We start from the raw sequence: 16,579 nt of genomic DNA, 5'->3' as shown, positions 1-16,579 counted from the left end.
CCAAGGTTTTGTATCCAGTTCAGTTTGTATTAATTTTTGTCCATCACAAATAACATATTCAGTTCCCAACTCTACCTGTGTGAAGGCTTTTCTAGCAGCTGCAGGTGGGAGCCCCTGGCCCTCCTGTAAGAGTGAAGATAAAAGTGTGGAGAGGGTGTTTATGGACACCCCTGTTCATCTATGCTTCCCTCACTCGATGGGAGAATAGGGCTTGAGGCAGGGAGTACTGGGGAAGTAACAGTGCCTTGGGAGGCAGGAGAAAGGATGAAAGGAGAGTCCCAGTTTGGGGCTGGATCTGTGTCTGACTTAGGAGCGTGAATGATTGATAGGAAATGTTTGGGATCTTGCAGGTGTGGGGAGTGTAGTAGTTCATAAAGGTAATGCCAGTCAGAAACTAGCCCATGGACAGAAAAAAAACAGAAAAATTTGTAAGTCACCCCTTAAACTAATAAACTCTCTGGGAAGGGTAAATTTGTTTAGCAAAAAGGAAGTCATAAAGTAAGAAATTTCCCGCTCACTGAGGATAAAAACATCTCTGCTATATATATCCCCACTTGAAACGGATACCTGATCAACTTTATATAAAATGCTTGAACTCGGGGCTTTTAATGTGCATTCAATTTAAAATACTTAGTCCTTGAATGATTTCAAGAAGCTAATGCTTTTCAAGGTCTCCAAGGACACAAATTTGAAAAGTCACTCAGGAAGATATGCTTGGATTAAATTTATGTGATAGTCAATGACTGAGTCAACATCAGCTTTGCCAAGTGTAAATCTCTCCACTTTATTGGTGTTCTCATTTCCTCCATGTTTGGAAGCATGTTCCTAAAGTACATAAAGAATATACAGACTGTGCTACAGGTGTCACCTCATACACATCTCCTGACATTCAAGGATACAGAGCAGCTGCTCAGTCAGTAATTCTTCTGATGATTCATCCTTCATTTAAAACAGCTTTAAACCAAATTATTGCAGGGACTCCATCTGGGCAAATGTTTTTATCTATTGGGATTAATAGATGTTTTTCCTTTGATTTTTCTGGGACCCAGGTCAGAACTTACATGTTTTGCAGGGCAGCTGGCATATGTTTCTTCCACTGAAAATATATGAACGGGCATGTGCTACTTTGATTTCAGCAGCTGCTCTGCTTAAAGCCCTTGGAAGGTTCCCTTTGAACTATGTCTGCATTTAAAATACTTCAACACCTTAGTAAGAGGTGTTGCTCTTGACAAGATTAAACTCAGCCCTTGAGGTGTAAAATAACATGTGGATAACATTGTAGCACACAGACCGGAAGGTAATCTGCAAAACCAGATTGTCTACTTGCTGCCGTCTCCCTGTATTTTAGCAGCAAAACCTCACTGATAGTACAACAACCTGGCTGTACTCCATAGGTGTATGTGCAAAGGGAAACCTCCTCCCTCATGACCCTCTGGAGGCACTAACTCCGACTGATTTCCATGCTGCTGAATCAGGCCCCTAGGGTGGATCTCCTGTTCCTATAGGAAGCAGCATTTGCTGCTTCATCAAAAGCCCGCACCATGCAGACAGCCCTCCAGGTTTTGTCTGGAGGATGCTTGCGTGCCTTTGCGCACACACAGAAATTAATGACGTGGCTCGTAAAGGGTCTTGGCCACATGAACTGGCAGGTGCCCCTGCCATTAATACTGTTTTTAAGGAAAGTATTTCACATTGCTATCTTGGTGATACTTTTCTTCTATTCAAAGACCAAAGTACGCTTTTAGCCTCTGCCCATTCTGTCAAGAAAGGCCATCAGTGAGTGTAGGCCAAAGAATAACTGCTTCTTCGCTCCACGTATTTTGCTGTTTTCCTCTCCATTTTCCTCAAGGCAATAATTGCAAACTCTCAGTTCAAGCCAGCAGATTTTTTTCCTCACTTCAAGCTAGCAAGACCAAAGTAACACAGAAAACGCCATTGCACTTCCCTTCTGACCTCTTTTCCAATTCTCTGTGCCCCTGGACAAACATAACGCGTGCCAAGGAAGCAATTCCCCGGCTGCTGCTGCTCAGGTGTAACACAGATGGACTCAAAAGCAGAAAAGTAGAGTGTAAATCCTGTGTTTTGGGATCCTTTCTTCCCTCATTCCATCTGAGAGACTCGGGCAGGTCACTGCATGTGTTAAAACACCAGGTCCCTCAACTTATTTCATAGACATCTGTGTTTTTCAAAGATTTTTACAGGAGAAATAATTCTTTTACCTACCATATGTCATTAATGTATTTGCTTCTTTCCTGTTGCTATGTTATATGCTTGTATTTAATTATGTACTTTCTTTCTCATAACTCATCCAGTTCTTCTTTTCTCCAGTAACACATAAATGCTCAATGTATGGTGTATGTTTCTGGTGTCCTGTTGTATTTGATAAGTGAAAGGAGATAAGGGTTTATTATATCTGTTCTTTCTCTCAAGATGTGCATGTTACCAATTTTGAAATAGTTTTTAAGCTGTGATTGAAATAAATGAAATCTTCTGGAAAGAATTATCATGGCTTACTACTAAATATCAAAATAAAAGCCATCCCATGCAGAGCAGGTTATATTTGGCATACATCTACTGGCTAAGTAACATATCCGATTTGGCTCTTTGGTTCGGAAAGAGGATTAGCCAATGTCTGACAGCTATTTTTCTATTTGTGGAATATGAGCTTATTCAGTTTTAAGGGCTCTTTTAGGAAATTGGCTTGTACCTGTGTAAAGAGGTTCAGCACAGTATATCATTAATAAAATAGAATTTGTACAGAGGAGGTCACTTCCCAAAACATTTTTGTGGAATTTGGAAATTTCAGAGGGTAACAAAGAAAATAACCTCCTCGCATATGTAAGTTAGTGCCCCTGGAAAATATTGTAGAGCATTGTGTTGGTTTCATATCTCTATGAATAGTAAATAGATGGCTGTTAGCCTTCTATAGCCCCTATATGAATATAACCATGAGCAATTTGTGCATAGAAATGTGTTTACATGGTGACTGTAAACAAATCCTTATCTTCTCTCTGAACCTTTTTTCCGTGTCAGTGTTTTGCTGCATGGCGAGCATATTTGTTTACTGAACCATGTGTATAGTAGTATCATTTGTATTTAACACTGTCTTTATAACTGTTTGCGCTGCTAGCTGCTACACTGAAGCAACCATGCTGTTCTCAAGGCAGTCAACCCTTGATGATTTAGATGGACCAGACACTGTTCCTAAAACAAGTGAGCGCGCTCGACCTAGGCTTCGTAAAATGCAGAGCATGGATATGTCCTCCTCATCAGCTGACAGTGGCAGTATAGTGTCAAGGTGCTTAACTCATGCATGCTTTGTTCACTCATTTACCCCTACCATTATACTTACTGCAGTGTACATAAATGTGCGTTTGCAGATACGTGGTGTACAGAGTGGTTTGCATGGTTACTGGAAGCTTTACTCCCTTCTGTGTTGTGGCACGATTCTGAGGTTCAAAGTCAGGGTCATAATCTAGGACTCATTTGCTGTTTCACTTCTTATTCTGCTCTGTTTTGTTTTGTTTTGTTTTTCATCCTTAATTTATGTATTTTTAAAAGTTGTTCCATTACATTACACTGGCTGTCTAACACCAGGCTAAAGTCTGTATTTATTCAGCTAAAAAAGAGTCTGATTTTCAGAGTTACCGAGCTGATGGTTGTTCTTATTAAAATTGGAAGCTGGAAGTGAAGTTTCTCAGCTAATCAGTTATCCTAAATATGGACTTAGATGTCTAATTTTAGAAACTAAGATAGGCAAATGTTGGCCCTGCTCTCTCAATTTTTAGTTTTCCCCCTATAGGAAAGATTGCTAAATATGTTTTGATTACTTTACCATTGATTTACAGTCTGTGAGGTGTTGGAATTAAGAAAGGGAAAATAGCTATGAAAAGATAGTGAATAATATTAATATCCAGTGCAAGAAAGAACTGTTCAGAGCCATTCACTCACCTTTTTGTAGGTAAAAAAACAGGGGTTTATATGACATTGGGAAACAGTGTTTCAACTGTTATAAACATCATAAATATGAAATTTTATGGCATATTAGATCATTCTTTATCAGCATTTAAAGTGTTTTACACGTCTTTGGTGTCGATCAGTTTTGAAATGATGGGATTTTATGGTTTTGTGCATTTTAACCAGGATGAGAGCTACTGTGAATCATCAAAACACACATCCTAATAATAGTGTTACACATTCTAATTAAAAGTCTGCTAGAAATAAAGTGATCTAAAGTAGCCACAATAAATTTGGAAGCAGTGTAAAAGAAAAAGAGTTGGAACTTAATTTTTAATTTTCGCAGGAGATGGTAGTGCCAACTGGCTTTGCCAGCGCCAGATTTCTTTAAAAGGTTATACGTCAGGTGAAAACATAGCCCCATTCATTTCGTAGGAGCTATGTGAAATCTGGTTTTGTCTGTGCAGAACATGCAGCCAACAAAAGACACTGAGTTGATGCCTATTGTCTAACCTATGGAGAAGGACTGAAATGGAGACTAAAAAGAGAAAGAGTGATGTTTGAGGGGATAGGTGAAAAAATACTTGTGAGGGATGAAAAGGGTGAAACCAAGGCCAAGAAAATACTTTTTAAATTATGGTGTCCAGATTCCCATCTGGAGTCATCAAGCTGCATGAATTTACATCAGCTGAGACTGTTGCAGAGCACAGAGCATTAAGAGAGAAAGTGATTATGGACATGCAAAGCCGAGAATAAGCAAGGTGAACAAGCAGAGAACTGAACAGAGTGAATAAGAACAGTTGAAAAAGAAAATAGGTACATACAGAAGAAAAGCAGGCAGGTAAGGTAAAAATGAAGACTATATTGAAGAACATAGGGCAATCTAAAGGTAAGCAAGATACCCTGTTACTGGAACAGTTTTGTAATCTGGATTGTATTTCTCCATGTTAGCAATTTACCTGTTCTTTTATTTGGAGTCAGAGTTGATGTGTGTATTCAGCTCCTGTTCCAGTTGTATACAGAACCCATATGGTGGTTGTTAAAAGCACCTTGTTTAGAAGGAACCCCATGGCTGCCTATCATTCACCATGGAGCATGCTTTAAATAGATGTAATAGCAAGTCCTGATTCTGGCCAGAAAGTGTTTGAACTACTTTCAGAAAGTTAGTGTAGTTTCTCTTGATGATGATATTAATTTGTCCTTTGCTGGTGTGAAAACGATAGCGAATCACTGTGAGTTCACTGGGACATCGTTCTGGGGGCAGATAGACCCAGATGGTCCATCTGTGTAAGAGGACATCATGATGATATATTTTCTACCAGATTATATGAACTTTCAAGGCCTGGGAATGCAATGGGGTTGCTCAGCTGTCTGCGTAAAGGTACAATTAACAAACTTCGCTTGATGGTGAGCCTTGGAAACCTCAACTCTCTCTCTTCGTCCATCCCCAACAGTGAACCTACGCAGGTCACCATGCTCTATTCTCGTCAGGGGACGACAGAAACCATTGAGGAGGTAGAAGGGGAGCATGAAGAGGAAGGAGCTCATTCTGCATCAAGGCCAGAGGAAGAGGAGGTGGAAGATTATAGCCTGGGTTCAGAAGGAGCTGCATATACTCCTGATACCGATGTGCCATTGTACTCCACTGTGGATAGCAATGCAGAAGCTCCACCTTCCTACAGCAAAGCTGTCAGCTTTGAACACCTTCCCTTTGGCTCCCCAGATGACTCAGCTGGTAAGAGCCTCATGATGGTGAGCCCAGACGACAGTCGGACGGACAGACTTAATGATACAATTCTCCCTCCATTGACGCACGAGCTAACGGCTAGTGAGCTGCTTCTGAACAAGTAAGGATCTTCATCAGGGGAAAATTGTTTGTCCCAGTCTGTGAAGTTTTGTCATTACTTTGGGTTTCTTGTCTCAGAACTAGCCTACAGTTTCTGATACAGACCTTGCGCTAAGTTTGATTTAAGGGAAGAAGCTCATTTCCTGTGCAGTTGTTCTAATTACAGATTTCTAAAATTATTCAAATTCATGTTGGAAAGAATCTCCACTTTCTCCCCAGATACCATAGCTAATTGTTCCAATTAGCATCGGATTTCTGTGCTGAAATTGTCATGGGGTCAAGGGCTTTTCTAAATATTCCTTGTGGAGAGGGCTTCTCTTCTCCAGGCAGCTGTGATTTCAAATAAGTTTCCTCCAGGGCTATCTGGGAAAATGTTTCTCCTTTAATTATTTTGGGTTGCTATAAGGGAAACTCTGACCTTTGGCAGAGTTTTTGTTTAAGCCAGTAGGAGCTGAGGGCTATGTAGAGAGACCACCTTGCTAAGTACTTTCATAAGGGACAGGATGGTCCGTCCCCTCTTTGCCCCTCAGACACTGCTCAGTAGCGCAACCAGCACTGAGGTGGTGATGGTGCCGCTTGCTCTTCTTCCTCTGCTTTCTGGCCTCACTCAGCTAGGGGAGAGCTTCCCCGAATGCAAGGACAAAATCTTAAACCATAGAAATGCCTTTTAGCCTGACTGCATCTGGAGAGAGAGAGGCTGTGTAGATCTGACTTTGTAGTTGCAGTGAATTTTCTTCTGGTTTTCCATAGTCATTTTTGCTTTTCAGTGAGATCTCTTCTCAGGCCAGGCCACTCTTTATGAAAAGCAAAGAGAATTGTGAATCTATGTGAAAGTCATATAATGATTTCTTGCTGCCTTTTATATTTATCTGAGTTGGGCAAAGGGGAGAAGATTGAACACATCTAATGCTCAAGGGTATTTATTATGTTCTAATCTTATGTCACAGGACTATTCATAACATACATCTCCTGATGGACCTCTGGAGTTTCTCCAAATTTCCATCTGTGTTGATAAATCAGATATGAATCCAGACAGGGCCACATCAACACGGTGTGATTTACATGAGATATGTTGGTTGGACAACTGTAAGAAAGCGGTGCTTGTAGAAGTTCTTGGGCCAGGCCAACTCTCTGGGTAAATTAAAAAACAGCAGAACAGTGCTTCTAGTTATTTTGCCTGAAGTTTTTGTTTTCTGAGCTTAGAGTCAGGCTATTTGATTATAATACCAAATCCCATCTTTTTTTTTTTTTCCATTGAACTCAGTAGCAGAATTTTTTACTTTTTCAAAAGGAAAAATAGTAGCAATTTAAAAAGCAGCCTTTGTGAAATTAATTTTCATTTCATTTTACGGTACTCTGCTCTTCACAGGATGTTTCATGATGACGAGCTGGAGGAGTCAGAGAAGTTCTATGTTGGTCAGCCTCGAGTCTTGCTTCTTATTTATGCCCTGTACAATACGCTGGTGGCCCGGTCAGAAATGGTGTGCTATTTTGTGATCATTCTTAACCACATGATCTCTGCCTCCATGATAACCCTGGTGCTTCCCATCCTTATATTCCTTTGGGCCATGCTGTCTGTTCCTCGGCCAAGCAAACGTTTCTGGATGACAGCCATTGTCTACACTGAGGTATGCTGCTGTTTTTGTAACCCCATGTCTAACACAGAAAAGTTAAATTGTAAGCTTTGCATAGTCTCTTTTCTGTTTTTGATCTCTATGATGAGGGGCCTTTGGCCCTTCATATTAATATAAATATTTGCTAAAGTCCTCAGCAATTTCTGTGGTATGAAAAGGTCTTGTGTTTTTCTTCATTGCAATGAGCAATATTCTTCCTGGCAGGTAAAGCAGTTATCACAAGAACAGACTGTTTGCAAAAAGCCACTATATAATTGGTAATCAAGAAACAGTATACACTGCTTTTAGTATCTCAGGTACCACTGAGCATCATCTGTTGGTAAATGTTGATTGACTTTTATTACTGAGGAAATGTGAACAGTTGTCCTTCTATAGCAATGAATATGCTTGTTTATCTTCTCATAAAACTGACAAAGTAGTCATATTTCTCCCCCCTTAATGTCACGAGGCTATTATATCTGCCATGCACACCCCAAGTGTGTTGTGTTTCTGAACAGGTGGCCATTGTCATCAAGTACTTCTTCCAGTTTGGCTTCTTTCCTTGGAATAAATATGTGGATTACACAAAAGATAAACCTTACCATCCACCCAATATTATTGGCATTGAGAAGAAAGAGGGTTACGTGCACTATGATCTTGTTCAGCTCCTTGCTTTATTCTTCCACAGATCCATTTTAAAGGTAATCTGAGTTCATGTAGTTTCTTATTTTATGTTTAATTTTTAGTTCTAATTTTTTTAGTCACTTATGTGATATAGGAAAGTCACTCATTCGGATATTAGGGAAAATTTCTTCACCGAAAGGTTTGTCAAGCATTGGAACAGGCTGCCCAGGGAAGTGGTTAAGTCACCGTCCCTGGAGGTATTTCAAAGACGTGTAGATGTGGCATTTAGGGGCATGGTTTAGTGGTGGACTTGGCAGCGCGAGGTTAACGGTTGGACTTGATCTTCTCCAATCTAAGTGATTCTATGATTCTACGATATCCCAAAACAAGGAATTTGTCTTCCCCCTTGTGAACACATGACTGAGCTTAGCAATGCCTGTGATAAATACTGCGACAGAAATACAAGGTTGAAATGCTCTCTTTTTTTTCCACTAGTGCCATGGATTATGGGATGAAGATGAGAAAGGGGACAGCTCCAGTAATAAAGAGGATACTGACGATGAGCTCTCTCTGACAGGAGGTAGGAGAGACTCTTCTGCCTCTTTGAAATCTGTCAATCTTGCGGCATCAGTGGAGTCCATCCATGTCCACTTCCCCGAGCAGCAGACCGCCATCAGGAGGAAGAGCTCTAGCAGCATATCACAGCTTTCGCACAGGTCCAGCTTCTCCTCACACAGATCTAAGAGAGGTAAATGTCATGGCATTTCTGAAATTTAAAGAGCAAACGTTCATTTCCCATAGGATCATCCTGCTGAAACCTTGTGCCGGTTGCTGTGGAGATCCCAGAGGCTACTGAATGCTGCTGCTTCTCAGTGAGGAAATAGGATATGAACCAAAGTATCTTCATGTTTGAACACACTCCAAGCCTTCTTAAAGTTCAAATGGAGAGTCATACTTTGTGATTCACTGTTTTTTTAAAATTACATTATCCAAAAGCTGGGAAAGGAATGCTCAGTGTGGCCCAGATCCAGAATTTCTGGTTCAGCATAATCTCTAGCTAGAGGGAATGCAAAGCATATGTATTTTTCATATCTACATTTGATAATACTTGAAATGAGAAAAAGTTTTGATTAGGTATATTGAAACAGATTACCTTTCCCATCTTGTAAAAAGGAAGGGCTTACTCTAGCCTGAATGTATATATTACCAATTGAGATAACTGAGTCAGATCAATCAAATACTTGCCTTTATCGCTAGTCTTCTCTTCTTATAGTTATTAATCAAGTTTTGATCTGCCAGTGATTAAACCTTTACCGGATGCTCTCAAGATTTTCTCATATTGGAAAAAAAGCATAAGAATTCATTTCAAAGATTCTTTCAAGTGTGGGACTCATATATGGGATGGAAGTCTCGAGGTTTATTACTTTCTAGTTTTTGTATTTAAACTTTGATTTTGAATTAGCTTCTTTTTCCCTCCTTTTTTTTTCAGGAAGTACCAGTACACGAAACAGCAGTCAGAAAGGAAGCAGTGTGTTAAGCATCAAGCAAAAATCTAGAAAAGAGCTTCTTATGGAAAAGTTTCGAGAACAAATGATCAAAGCCAAGGCCTTTACAATTAAAAAGTGAGCAATGTGAGGAGTTGTGTGGGTTTGGGGGGAGGTTCCAAACAGTAAAGCGGTAAAACAGCATTTTAAAGAGAGCAGGTTACTACTACTGTTAATTCAAGGGGATGAATGGGTATGCATACAGCTCATTGTGTGCAAATGCTTTCACTCTAAGTCCCACCAGCTGAACATCAGACAAATCAGCAGTTGTTCAAGTAGCTTCTGCCTGATAAAAAAGCTAAATATCCTGTGTGAACTTGGTTGGCTATGTATATTTCTCCTGAACAAATGCTAATACAGTGGTTTAGAAGCAATCAGAACAAGGGACTGGTGTCTGTGAAGCCCTGTGAAGGCTGTTAGAGTGCATCTTAGATATCTTTAGAAACATTAATCGTATCACACCCAGCCGTTCTTTTCTTTAGTGCAAGTTACAGTGTTGTTAAATCACATTGCGGTCTATGTTGTTTTAGGACTCTCCAGGTGTATGTGCCCATCAGACAGTTTTTCTACAATCTTATTCATCCAGACTACAGTGCGGTGACTGATGTGTATGTGCTGATGTTCCTCGCAGATACAGTGGACTTCATCATCATTGTGTTTGGATTTTGGGCTTTTGGGGTATGTCACGAGGCATCTATCTGTAAATCCTCAGTAGGATTTACATGCTGTAGATGCTAAGTATCATGTGAGTGTCCTCCTTCCTCGACCACTCTGTTATATTTTCCTTTTCAGAAACACTCTGCAGCAGCAGATATCACCTCTTCATTATCAGAGGACCAGGTCCCGGAGGCATTTTTGGTGATGGTGCTCATTCAGTTTGGTACCATGGTGGTAGATCGAGCACTGTACCTCAAAAAGACTGTCATGGGAAAGGTCATCTTCCAGGTCATCCTTGTTTTCGGAATACATTTCTGGATGTTCTTTATCTTGCCAGGAGTGACAGAAAGGTATAACCCTTATAATCAGACAATATGGGTTGAATACTGATGTTCTACCAAGTTGTTTGTATTTAAATTTGAGATGGTTATAGCTAAGCTTTGGAATCATGAACAGGTTTCTTCTTGGTCTCATGTCTAAGCAGAATGTTGGAGTGCCTTTCCACAGCAATAACTGTGGCCAACATAAGTTTGAGAAAGAATTAATTCTGTAAGTATGTACAGAAATATTCTCAACTTAGGCCAAAATGCAAGCAGGTGAAAGAGAACTTGCCTGTAATCGAGTGATTAGAGCCCTCAGCTGAGACAATGTTGGCCTCTGATTCAGTTCCCTGCTCCCAAGACTGCTGCACGCTGGTTTAGAAGAGTGAGTAGAAAACGTCTCTCTCACAGTAACTTACAATTTAGCACTTTCCTGGAACATGTGAACTGTGGATTTAAATCTCCTTAGACTGAGGAATGTCCAAAACCCATGTCTCTTCTGAAGAGCAAAAGTTCTCCTCCCCTGCTCCTGCCACATGGCTCTGGAGGTGATGTGGAGGTGATCACCTGCTGCGTGAAATCTTGTATCACATGCCTGGTCAGGTTCACACCCCAAATTTAACATTTCTCATTGCATGGCTCGAGGCAGTTATCACCTCAGTCTGCACTGCAGAGGTGTTAAGGTTCCCTCTCTAGTGCTTGTCTAACTCCCCGCTTACTTAGGACTTTAAATTGCCTTGAAGTATTTACCTCATTCCATTGACTCTACAGGGAAATGGAGTGTGTCACCTGGGCACATGACACTTTGTTAACAGTCAAGTTATTTTACTGGGAAAAAACAAAATAGGTGCATAGTGTAAAGAAAGAATGAAAGGTCTCTCTTCCTCTCAAAAACAAATGTTTTATTTTTCCTCAGTGCAGTAGTAACTGCGCCCCAATTTGAAAAAAAAATGCATTTTTCAAGTGGATCTCCTATCTACTGCGCATTGAAAATTGATATGAAACTTTTGGCTTGATTTGGTCACTTGAAAGGCAATAAAATCGTTTTGACTTTTTCTGTGCTTTTATGAAATTTATATCAAGTTGTTAATCTCAAATCTGCATCTGAAACCTCCTGTATTCCTTCTAAGTCAGGCTGATTCTTAAAAGCCCCTGCCAAGTTCATAATGAAAATAGTTTTGCAGGATTGAAAATATTGGATCATGTCTGGCTCACAAATCCTGTCCATCATGAGGCATCTCTTGCAGTTCCACCATGCTGTTGAACTGCAGTCAGAAGTGGCACATGTTCACCAAGATGGTCAGGGGGATGGAGCACATGACACGTGAGGACAGGTTGAGGGAACAGGGTTAGTTCAGTCTGGAGAAGAGAAAGTGAAGAGCTGTCTTCAGCTACCTATTAAGAGGGCATTGAGAAGAAGCTAAGCTTTTTTCAGATAGGACAAGAGGCCACAAGCTGGAAAAAAGGGAAATTCCGATTAGATATGATGAAAAATCTTTTCACCATGACAGTAGTCGAGCACTGGAGCAGGTTGCCCACACAGGTTGTGGGGTCTCCATCTTCAGAGATATTCAAAACTCAACCGGACAGGTCCCTGAACAATTTGGTGTAATTAGACCTGATTCAAGCAGGGGACGGTGAAAAAGATGATCTTCAGAGGTCACTCCAGCTTAAATGCCTGTATGAGTTCACGACTTTGGAGGTGCCCCCGTGAACAAACACAAATAGCCATTAAAGCTGCCTAGATTCAGTCCAGATGTCAGCCCTCTGAAAAGCCAAGAGGAGCAGTGTCTACCCAGGGCTCACAGAGGGGTGTGCCGTCCTGGGGGCTAGGGCAGCCTGGCCTGTGTTGGGCAGCAAGGCCCCTCTAGCATCTGGAGGGAGAGGGCACTGCCCCAGAGCCCTCACTCTTCGGGAAGCCTATTCCCAATCTCTCCCCTGTGACCCTGAGGTGACAACAGATGCTGTTTATAGACTTTCTCATCGAACGTCTTTCAAATACTGTTTTAACCTTGCAGTAGGGTCAGAAACCAAGGGCTTTTCACAGGATCTCAGGAAAGGGAAACTGCCAGGAGCACAAAACATTTCAAGCTAATTTGGTCATACACGGATACAAAGCTCATCATTTTCCTTTATCTGTCTTTTCCATTACAGGAAATTTAGCCAGAACACAGTTGCCCAGCTCTGGTATTTTGTGAAATGTGTTTATTTTGGCTTATCAGCATATCAGATACGCTGCGGATATCCAACTCGTGTTCTTGGCAACTTCCTCACAAAAAGTTATAACTATGTCAACCTGTTCTTATTTCAAGGGTAAGTCTAGACCTACTGCCCTCCTCCTTTCTTCTGTGAAATAAGGATCTGTTATCAGGAGATGCTGGGGTTATTCATGACTTCTCTTCACAGGCTGCTGGAAATGAGACAGTAAATTTTGCACAGCACACTCTGTATATGCCATATGTCCCCTGTAGTCCACAAAAAATAAATTTCAGGAATGCAAACTTCAGAAAAATCAGTCTCCCACTCTGAATCCAGAAGCCTGACATGCCAGTCAGCCATTCAGGCCCCTATGGAAGAGGCGTTTTTAACACTTCTAAGAAAACACCTCTGTGAACAGAGATAGGGGCTACGCATTGTGCTAGAAAACAGGTAATGTTATTTGCTCTGCAGTCCTGATAAGTAATACGGCATCAAATCCCAAAGAGATCTTTGGAGCAGGTCTACAGGCTCTACCTCAGCAGGTGAGAAGAATAAAGTGAAGGACAATACACATGAGAAATAAGAGCTATGCATCAAAAAATGTTTCCTTTGTGTATCTTTTGAGAAGTGCTGCACATCTGAAAGTCTTCAGGAGTTAGGAGTGTTAGTGCAGGTAACAGGCACAGCGTCACCTCAGAGTGAAAGGTGGTGTTAAGGAGGCATACCCCACCCTCCACTTATGCTGTTACCATGATGTTGTGATTAAGCCAGTTCAAAGCATATACGTATTTCACAGAGAAGCTGGAATAATTTCAGCCTTTTCCCAATATTTTCAGTATGAGGTTGTTGCATTCCAGTAGGAAAAGTTACAGAAGAAAGCTTTCTTCTCATGAAATAGTCTTTGTGACCTGGCCAAACAGAAACCTGTGGGTCTAGTAAAGGGAATGATGCACTTTGAACAGCTGCTATGTGCATGTTGGTTTCCTGTTAGCCCACCTTCTTCTGCTGCTTAATCCTGAGTCATAACACCCAGTTCCATGTGCAGCTGAGGACTGCCCACCTACCGCAAAGAAGCCGTGCACCACTTGGTGTAAGGACGTATAAAACAAATTCCCACCATCTTGTGGAAAGGATGTTCCTCTGCTCCGCTCCCATGTCAGAGGAATTTGGGGATACAAGAAAGTCTCTCTAGTACCATTCCATCAGTGGCTCAATCACAATTATGGGGCATAATGATACAAAAGCATGTTTATGGCCTGACAAGGAGATCTAGAGGAACATAAGCAAAAGATACCACCCCCAAAACATCAGTACTAGCTGTGCAATCTCAGGATATGATTGTATTTGTGTTTGCAAAATCTCCCATGAAACTGTCTTTTAACATTGGTTTAATTCTCCCTCTTGTTACATACACACTTACTGTGCTTGTTTGATGTGATCTCCCCGTTTCTGACGAGTTGCTGCTGTGGTGTCCCTCCAGGTTCCGCCTCGTTCCGTTTTTGACCGAGCTGAGAGCAGTAATGGACTGGGTTTGGACTGATACCACTCTCAGTCTTTCCAGCTGGATCTGTGTTGAAGATATCTATGCTCATATATTCATCCTGAAGTGTTGGCGAGAGTCAGAAAAAGTAAGGAAGCCCCATATGAGTGATCCAGGCCTCCTCTCCCCCATGCAGAAATGAAAAGAAATAATCATGAGTCCCTAAATAATTGGGAAATCCACCATAAAGACAGTTTGTTAGAAGATACACCTGGTGTTTATGTTCAGAAATATTCAGACTATTGGGTACTTTATGTTAGTTGGCAGTCACCGCAAGTGAAATTTCAAATGGCTTCTTTTTTGTGCCTAGCTGATTTTTCCACCATTAACGTGAACTCCAAAAGCATGCGCCTGCGAGCTTAATTGCATGCCGGAGTTTCAAGGCCAGGGTTGAAAGTCCTGGTATTCACACAGGCTCACTTTGTCCTTAACAAGTAAATGAGTAACCCGCAGTAGCAGGGAAACTGTAGCTGAAGAGAAAGGTCAGTGGAAGGAAGAGCTCGTGCCTCCACGGTGTAGGTCCCAGGGACACCTGGTTCATGTAACCGCAGAGGGAATTCAGCTGGTTCCTTTATCTCGGGAGAGTCCCCGCACATCCAGAACTGAACTGCAGGCCAGATAAACCCACCATTTGTCTGACTGAAATTTCAGTCTCTTTAAATCATTTAAGCTTCAGTTCAAATTAAACTTGCAAATTCTGGATTCCTTATAGCCGCTACAAAGATTGCAACCATATGCTTGCTTATTTTGCCAATTTGAAAAAGAAATTAAGCATTCTTTTAAGAGTGACCCAACCAGTCAGAAATTGTACATCTGCAATGAAATGGCTGTATTTTTAAGTGTTACTGACGTATTCCTACTTTTATTATAATCCTGTGTCTTAATGGCAATTACTTTCCAAGTATGTCGCTTAGATTAACTCAGAGCTGAAGTGCACACAAATCTTGTATATAGACTTTTTCTGTATGACTTCCATTTCTGCCATGAATGGAGTGTCATCAGAGGCTTCAGGAGTCAGAGAAATAATAATCCAGTTCCACTTTGACTGTCCACCTCACTGCATTTTTTTATGCTACAACAGGATCACTCTGCATTATATGTAACATAGATCTGGCATGGGAAGATTTCCACATCTAAGCTAGCGTGTGTGTGCTAATGCCATGTAGCAAAATAACTACTCATGACTTGCACCTTGTTGTTCAAGGTACTTTGATTCTCTCTGTCTCTCTCTCACATTGAGTGGTATGCCTAAGTGCTTTGACTGCTAGAGGCTCTCTGAGCTGTTCTGTAACATCATTAAAGGTGCCTGAACTAATCTCATACAGACAAATAATATATCCCTGGTGATCTTGATATGATATTTTAATGAAAACAGTATTCTGTAGTGCAAGACAAATGACTCGATACACTGCTTTTGAAAAGTAACTAATTTGTTTTAAATATAGCATTGTATTACAAATTTAATATTCTCCTAGGGCTTTATGGATTCATGTTGTAAAGCAAGAACAATTTCCTGAAAGCCAGATTCCTGGCATGTATTTGAGGTGCAGTGCAATACAATGCATCTTTATTTTGCACATGCAGTATGCAGTGCGTGAAAGACAGGATCCTAAAACACTGAGTGGAATTAAATCCTATAAGGGAATACACCAAAACAAATGACAGTGATGGTAAGGCATTTTACAGGATGGTGAAGCTATTGAAGTATTCAATCATGAGGCCAATAACACAGGGCGGGAATTATGGATAAGACAGGACAGACATACTGTGTGACCTGCTTTGAAAAGAGAAGGATAAAAGCAAAGTCACTTTTGGTCTTAGAAGCTAAGAAGAGGAAGGATGTTACATCAGCAGTGTCAAGACTTTAGGAACAGCAACAAAACTTTAAACATTATTTAAATGCAGTTGGTGTGGCATTCACTAGAAACAGATTGGATCAAGCCTGTGAACAACTCTTAGAAATACTGTGTGTGAGGCGTGAAATGAATGTGGAGGTAGTGCAATATCAGACAATCCTACTGATAGTGCATATCAATTGCTGGCAAACAATTTTTTTTTCCCCCTGAAATACAGTTTGCAGCATTTCAAGCTTTATGAGAGGAATTCTGCCTTAAGGAGCTTTGAGATAAAACCTTTTGGAAGGACAAATACAAGAAAGTGGGTCACTCCCAATATCATTTTTTTGAACAAATTGTTGTATCACTGTTGATGCTATTATTTTACCTTTGGTTCCTGTGAGTTCAAGCTTGCACTCATTCAGACAAAAAATTCAAACTACC

The 16,579-nt window shown here is 40.8% G+C and overlaps 1 protein-coding gene across 1 annotated transcript in view; it reads left to right on the top strand.

The window, feature by feature from the left end:
• The window catches only part of PIEZO2 (piezo type mechanosensitive ion channel component 2), a 177,841-nt gene that overhangs the window by 151,447 nt on the left and 9,815 nt on the right, over positions 1-16,579 (top strand). The window contains exons 38-47 of the mRNA XM_075144509.1: positions 3,131-3,298; positions 5,412-5,804; positions 7,173-7,431; positions 7,935-8,117; positions 8,536-8,788; positions 9,530-9,662; positions 10,115-10,262; positions 10,377-10,591; positions 12,716-12,874; positions 14,241-14,388. Coding sequence (XP_075000610.1) covers positions 3,131-3,298; positions 5,412-5,804; positions 7,173-7,431; positions 7,935-8,117; positions 8,536-8,788; positions 9,530-9,662; positions 10,115-10,262; positions 10,377-10,591; positions 12,716-12,874; positions 14,241-14,388 — 2,059 coding nt within the window. The remainder of the gene's footprint in view (positions 1-3,130; positions 3,299-5,411; positions 5,805-7,172; positions 7,432-7,934; positions 8,118-8,535; positions 8,789-9,529; positions 9,663-10,114; positions 10,263-10,376; positions 10,592-12,715; positions 12,875-14,240; positions 14,389-16,579) is intronic.

The sequence above is a fragment of the Calonectris borealis genome, chromosome 2, assembly GCF_964195595.1.
Source record: "Calonectris borealis chromosome 2, bCalBor7.hap1.2, whole genome shotgun sequence".
Classification (NCBI taxonomy): Eukaryota; Metazoa; Chordata; class Aves; order Procellariiformes; family Procellariidae; genus Calonectris; species Calonectris borealis.
The sequence above is the reverse complement of the archived record's forward strand: the minus strand, read 5'-3'. Positions and strand labels throughout refer to the sequence as shown.